This window comes from Podarcis vaucheri, assembly GCF_965113315.1.
Source record: "Podarcis vaucheri genome assembly, chromosome: 7".
Lineage (NCBI taxonomy): Eukaryota > Metazoa > Chordata > Lepidosauria > Squamata > Lacertidae > Podarcis > Podarcis vaucheri.
Genome location: NC_138765.1, coordinates 72,010,180 through 72,017,123, shown reverse-complemented (window position 1 = coordinate 72,017,123; position 6,944 = coordinate 72,010,180). Strand labels below are relative to the sequence as shown.

The following is a 6,944-nucleotide window of genomic DNA, read 5'->3' as shown; positions in this document are numbered from 1 at the left end:
CCAAGTTATTTGCCCCAGCTGAAGCCCCCAGAGAGGTGCCATTGAGGCTCTCAGTCTCTCTCTCTCTCTCTCTCTCTCTCTCTCTGTGTGTGTCTACAGAAATGCATGTGGTGTTTGGTGCCAAACTAGGTCTTTCACCCGGGTGGAACATCCCTTCTTTAGCTAAATGATTTGTGCATTGCAGGGGGTTGGACTAGGTGTGCCTTATTTATTTATTTATTTATTTATTTATTTATTTATTTGAAGTGATAAAGCCTACTCTTTATTGAATGTTTTCAATCCCAGAAAAGGGAACAACATAATAAAAATAGAGAAAAGTGATATCCATGTATTTCAATTTTAAAAATTTTAAAAGCACTTGATCTATCTATCTACTGGATGACATCGTGGAAGAACATTACCTCAGGAAAGTGAGGAAAATTCTCAGGGATGATTCACACCCTGGCCAGCACTTTCTTGATCTCCTGCCCTCAGGCAGAATATACAGAAGCATGATTAGTCATACCAACAGAGTAAAGAACAGCTTCTGTCCATGGGCTGTTAGGCTGCTGAATGAAAAGATAACAACAGGGCAACTGACTTTTGGGTTTGGTGGGTGTGCATCAGTAAAGGAGGGGAGTTACGATAATAAGGTTTACAGACTTTTTTTCAATGAATCTGGGGACACTTTTTTCTTCAATGGATTTTGTATGGGGACTGATTTGTAAATCCAGGGACCGTCCCTGGGAAACGGGGACGTCTGGTAACCTTAAACTAAGACTAAGAGAGCTGAGTGGTGTGCTCGTGTAATCTCGCTGTATACAAGTTGTACAAGTGACAATAAAGTATTTCAATCTACGTGGTGTACAATGTAAAAATAATAGTGAACGTTCTCACTAAAACAAAAACACAAAACGCAAACAATACAACAGTAGTATAAGGAGAGGATGTTAAAAACCAATAAAAACAGGAGCTCTGGGTATTCAGACAAATCAAAACCTGGGCATTGGTTTTAGTGAAGCATAGACGTAGATGGTGAAATCAGAAGGGAGCTGAATGCCTGCAGCACTTAACACTGGCTGTTGCAAGGGCAGTTCACAGCAAGCATAGACTGCAACATCCTCTGTTGTTCCTTTCCAGGTGCTATGATGTGAGCAATGCTTAAACATTGCCTTGCTTACTGCCATCACAGGGGTTCACCCATAAGTCCCAGGTCTGGTCCCTGACATCTCAAGGTCTGGGATGCTCCTAGAGCTGGAAGGGTCATCTCGTCCAACCCCCTGCAATACAGGAATCTCAACGAAGGCATTCGTGACAGGTGGCCACCCTGGCTTGGCAATCCCAATCGCGAACAACCAAAACAGCCCTTCTGGATCAGGGCAAAAGTTGCCCACCTAAGTCCAGCAACCTGTTTTTTACAGCGACCAACCAGCTGGCCGTTACGGGAAGCCAGCAAGCAGGTGCTGAGCGCAGCAGCAACTCGCCTAGCGCTGAGCATCCCCAGCAGCTGATACACGTGGAACGTATGGGTGAAGCCGCCCCGGAAGTTGCGCCTTCGTCCTCCACGGCTGATGAGTCTACAGTCCCCCCTCCGTGTGAGTCTACGGGCTGCCGAGTCCCCGCCCTTCAAGACGGCCGCTGGGCGGCGCGCGGGGGGCAAGAGGAGAGAGGCTGCTGTTGCCGCCGCCGCCGCGCAGGCGCAGAAGGCGCTGCTGTGAGGCAGCCGCCAGAGAGGCCTGGCGCGCTAGGCGCCGGTGTGGGCGATGCTGCAGATGCGGGACTCGGTGGAAGGCGTCGGGCCGGGCTCCTGCGAGGGCTCCGGGGGGGCGGCGCTGCTGGTGCCCGCGGCCGAGGCCGACGTGCCCTTCACGCCGACAGGGGAGCTGCCGCCCAGCTCGCCCTCCGGCTCGCTGTTGGCGCAGGCGCCGCCCAGGCAGACCCTGCGGCCCCTCAGCGTCCGAAACCCCACCCGGGGGGGCCGCCTCAAGGAGTACTTCGTCTTCCGGGTGAGGAGGGGGGGAGGGAGCGGCGGAGGCCACGCCCACCTCTCTCGCGCCCGGGAGCTTCCCTGCGGGTAGACTGCCCCTTTAGCTGGAGGCTCTCTTTGGAGGGAGAGAGAAACGGGCACGCGATTCTGGGCGCGGTTAGGGGGATATTCTAGTGGGAAACGGTGGCTTGGAGGCTCCGGAGCAGAAATGGTAGAGGGTCGCCGAATCGTACGAGTTGGAAGGGACTCCGAGGGTCATCCAGTCCAACCCCCTTGCAATGCAGGAATACGCAGCTGTCCCACACGGGGATCGAACCTGCGCCCTTGGTATCGTCAGCAGCTGAGCTATTCAAGGACACATAATTTTGGATGGCGGCCTGGGGATATTCGGTGGGGTGGGGTTGTTAGACTGTAGTTATGGAGAGAAGATGACAGAGAGAAATTTACTTTTGAAAGGAAAATATATTTGGGTAGGCCGCCCCCGTGGCTAGAGGCTCTTGTTTGGGAGGGCGGAAGAGAGGAGACCAAAGGACACATAATTTTGGGCGGTGAGGAATATTTAGCAGCGAGTAGATTGCAACTGTGGTGAGAAGACAGACAAGAGAAGGAAATCAATTTCCAAGAGAAAGAACGTCATTCAAGGGGTAGACTGCCCCTGTGGTTGGAAGCTCTGGGAAGCAGACAGGAGAAAGGGGCATGTAATTTTTTTGGTGGGGGGGAATATCCTGGGGTAGACTGCAATCGTGTATGGGGGCTTCTGTGAGAAGATGTCAGTATTACTCTAACTGGGGAAAATTTATTTCCATTTTGTTTTAATTTAGCCAGGAACAATAGAGCAGGCAGTGAACGAGATACGAGTGGTGGTGATGCCCACTGAAGATGGAGAAGTGCAGAGTGTATGGCTGCTGACTGAGTAAGTAGCAGATCTGATATGCAGTTTCAGTGCAGTTTCTCTCCTTTCATTCTTTCCAACAAAACAGCTGAAACTTAGGAGTGGTGGTTCAATTAACATCAGAAAAGCCAGCCAAACTGCATGCAGAAGATCTTGTGATCTGGCAGGGGAAGTCTTTACAAAGTTTTTGACTGCAACCTCTTTAGCACTTGACCATGCCACCCACAGTCCTCCCAAAAGCAGGGTGAGATGTAAACAGAATGACCAGGCGCAGGAACCAGACTGACTTGTTTTGATCCAGGCAGTAAGGCAGGGGTGGGAAACCACAAGCCCAGAGGCCAAAGGTGACTCTGCAGGCTTCTCCATTTGACCCTCAGGACTCTCACAAGCCCCACTCCTTGCATGTTCTTGCCTGGCTAGAATTTTTATTGACCTAAGATCTGGACAGGGGTAGAGTACACAGACCTATTGACTTTTGCAGAGCTGGAATGTATGGTTCAAAGATAAGGATCATATCCATTGCTCTGCCCACTTTTGCCTCTGCCCTAGAAGGTGCAAGGGTGGCCCACAAGCAATGATTTAGAAGAGGTACTGGTGAATTATCACTCCATACTTCTTGATTACAGGATTGGCTAACCATGCCACAAACCTTTTAGTGTGTATCTAACTGCAGTAAAAATAGACTTTCGATTTAAACTGGGATCGGCATGTGTACGAATAATTTATTTCTTAAAAGCCCTCCTCACTTTATCATCTGTGTTTAGTTTAGGGAGATAAACCATGCTAACTCATCTTTATTTTTTCCCCTTTCCAGAATTGATCACTGGAACAATGAGAAGGAGCGCTTGGTTCTCATTACTGATTGGTCCCTTTTGATCTGTAAATATGACTTCATCAGCCTGCAATGCCAGCAAGTGACCAGAATATCACTTAATGCCGTTGATACAATTTCTATTGGAGAATTTGAGTTTCCTCCTAAATCACTGAACAAGTGGGTTCTGGTTCTGTTTCCTGTTCTTTGTTTTGTCTATCTTGTAAAGACTTGCATTATAGAAGGCTTGCAGTTGTTAGCTCCTGTCTTCTAGTAGATATGGACTATAGAAGCTTTTTGCTTAAGCTTCTTGCTTCCGGATCTCCATTTAAGCTCCTCATGCATCTTTAATTACTACAAAAACTATCAGGTTTCACAGTGTAACATATTTTTATATAGGTTGTGTGTCATTGCTTTCCCATAAAGCAGTTTAAATGGTTGCAGGGTTCACAGAAACTGCATGGCTGAAGGGGGAGCTTGAGTGAGCATACAATCTTTCCCTTTTTCAGACGAGAAGGCTTTGGAATCAGAGTCCAGTGGGATAAACAAAGCCGTGCCTCCTTCATAAATAGATGGAACCCATGGTCCACCAATGTGCCATATGCCACCTTCACAGAACACCCGATGGCTGATGCTGATGAAAAGATTGCATCTCTTTGTCAAGTAAGGTGTTGCCATATGTGCATTCTTTGGGTGACTTTAGTCAAGGTCAAGTTCTTTAGGTAGAAATCATAACAGAACTTTAGTAAGGCACCACTGTACATAAGACAGACCAGCATCCTACACTTTGTTCTTTCTGAGGATTTGATGGAAGTGTAAAGGCTTGATTTGGAGGAGAAGGGGCTGGGATTGATTTTAGCTGCCTTAATATTATTCTCCATTGCTACTGACCTCTTCTCCACTGGCCTTTTAAAAAAAGTGTGTGTCTTCTCTTTGGTTTTCTTAGCACAAAATCCACACATTTAAGCATACAGGCAAAGGACAGTTGTTTGGTTTACTTCCAAAAAAGGTTGACAAGAGTTTGCAGTAGACAACTTGATGCCAACTGAAAGGTCTTGAGACTTTCAAATATATAAATTTGTAGGTACATCTAAGGTTCTGGACCCATCCTGTGAGGGTCATTCTTTTATACTGCAGATACTCTTGCTATGCCAACAAACTGCTTTTGAGAGTCCTCATGGTTTCAAAGGTAACTTGCCATATGGCACGGAGGGATGCTGTTTGAGAAACAAGCCCTATTCCAAAGTCCCATTGGCTGTGCTAATAATATGGCTTCTTCCATCCTTCTGTTATGCAGTTAGAATGAAACCTGTTATTTCATGGCACACTTCTGGTGAGGGGTTTAAAAAAGCGCTTGAGCCATTTGCAGTTAGTTGTTCACGGATACAGAAGTTCTGCAGTGTTGGTTTACTGACTATCGTGACTTCAGTCTAATTAACAGGTATGGTTTGTGTTTGTTTTTTAAGTTGGAGAACTTCAAAACTCAACTGATCCAAGCTGTGAAGAAGGCCCACAAGGAGTGCCCTCTGCCTGGGAGGGCAAATGGAGTTCTGCTGCTGGAGCGCCCTCTTCTCATTGAGACCTATGTGGGATTAATGTCTTTCATCAATAATGAGGCCAAGTTGGGCTATTCAATGACAAGAGGAAAAATTGGATTTTAAAAGTCTGCTTCCAAAAAAAGGGTGGAGAGATCACTGCCTATCAACTCCCTGGAAGAAGAAAGAGAGAGAGAGAGAGAGAAGAACATATAGAGGAGTTTCCAGCTCATCTAACAAGTCTTGCTTGTCATAAAATTCATTTGGTGAGTCAAATAAATATTCCAGTGAAAAGTTCTTTCCCTCCGTCAGTGTGTCTCAAGTAAGCCACCTGTATATTTTGAAGCATGGTTTCATTTTTAACTCTTATCAGTAGACATATTACTTTTGCAAGTGTCATATTTACGTATGTTTGAGGTTCTGCTTTGCAGGGATAAAAGTTCTCTCTCTCTCCATTTAAAGAGAGCACCTGTCAATTTGACAGGTTGTGAACTGTTTTGCTAATGTGATTATTTTGTCAGAACCCAAGTTATTTTCTGTTAATCTTTGGAGACTGTACATTTGAGTGGAAATGTGGTTGAGTGATGGTAGTTGCCTTTAATAACCTTCTATAGTCAGATGCAAATGCATCTAGCTACAGCTTCTCGTTGCAGTCAGATATCCAAAGAAGTCTCACTGTGAACACACAAGCAGCAGTGTCTGATTTTTATATTAACTTTTGCCACATGGGATCAAGTTTTTTTTTATCTTACAAGAAAAGGGAATTTTTGATTAGCTTTCTACTTTCTTTTAATCTAAACTAGATGAATAGCACCAAAGTACCTCTCTAATAAGAGGGCTAGGAGAAAAGACTATGGACATTTCCTTAAAACTAGACAAACCTGTATCTCTTAAAAGTCAAGTATATAGAGACTTTCTGCTCTATTGCATGAATAATGTTCTGTGGCTGGGATCCAAAGGGCCATGTGAGGTTTGTGCATAAGGATTTATCGGAAACTCCTCATATCCTTCCTCCAGAAAGGTACCCCAAAAGGTCACAGATCTTTCCAGGTGGCATTCGATGAGATAAGATGTTGCCAGAAGGGAGGAAATAGCAACCATGCCAACCCTCCCAGTGCCTGCACATGAGTTTTGGCTCCCGGCCTGTGTCACCTTTGCTGGTTGAATCTTTCTATGCTTACTGAAAGTTTGTCACTAATATGCAAGAAATCCTGCTTTGGTACTGGTAATCCAATGTTTTATAGTGCTTATTTCTCTGAACCATTTTTCTCTCTCTCTGAAAATTTGTGTCAAAATATATGGTGCTGGAATGGAACCGAATGCATGACTTTTTTTGTCTTAAGCAAGGTATATTTAAGCTTAATAAACTTGAAGTAAATGTGAATCTTAACTGTTATTTATTCCTTGTGGCAGGTTCAACAGTACTGGGTCAAAGGTTGGGCATGGAGGAGCAAACAATTGTTTAATGGAAGGCAAACAAACACACACACACACACACACACACACACACACTTTTTACATTGGGTGCTGCCAGTGGCCTTGTTACACTATTTTGTATACCAAAGAAAAGCATTTTTAACCTAAAGCCCTTATCATAATTTATTAGACCAGCTAACATAATTACAAAATGGTGTGCAGGGTTGTGCTGACAGACCTCTTTGTCCAACTATATTATAAAAATAGGGGGGAGGGGCAGAATTGGCTGGTACTGTTCCCATCTGTGTCTGCATCTGGTAACAG

The 6,944-nt window shown here is 45.2% G+C and overlaps 1 protein-coding gene across 1 annotated transcript; it reads left to right on the top strand.

Annotated features, from left to right (window-relative positions):
• Positions 1 to 1,657: 1,657 nt before the first annotated feature.
• On the top strand, positions 1,658 to 6,588 carry TPRG1L (tumor protein p63 regulated 1 like). The gene is made up of 5 exons (XM_082230519.1): positions 1,658 to 1,985; positions 2,788 to 2,879; positions 3,673 to 3,849; positions 4,179 to 4,332; positions 5,136 to 6,588. The coding sequence occupies exons 1-5, from the start codon at positions 1,743 to 1,745 to the stop codon at positions 5,328 to 5,330; spliced, it is 861 nt and encodes a 286-aa protein (XP_082086645.1). The 5' UTR covers positions 1,658 to 1,742; the 3' UTR covers positions 5,331 to 6,588.
• Positions 6,589 to 6,944: the final 356 nt, after the last annotated feature.

What these genes read in the sequence shown, in the direction of transcription:
- TPRG1L (XM_082230519.1), top strand. Translation starts at nt 1,743, where the DNA reads ATGCTGCAGATGCGGGACTCGGTGGAAGGCGTCGGGCCGGGCTCCTGC. An exon ending in AGGAGTACTTCGTCTTCCGG is followed by an intron (nt 1,986 to 2,787) that starts GTGAGGAGGGGG and finishes GTTTTAATTTAG; the next exon opens with CCAGGAACAATAGAGCAGGC. An exon ending in CCTCCTAAATCACTGAACAA is followed by an intron (nt 3,850 to 4,178) that starts GTGGGTTCTGGT and finishes TCCCTTTTTCAG; the next exon opens with ACGAGAAGGCTTTGGAATCA.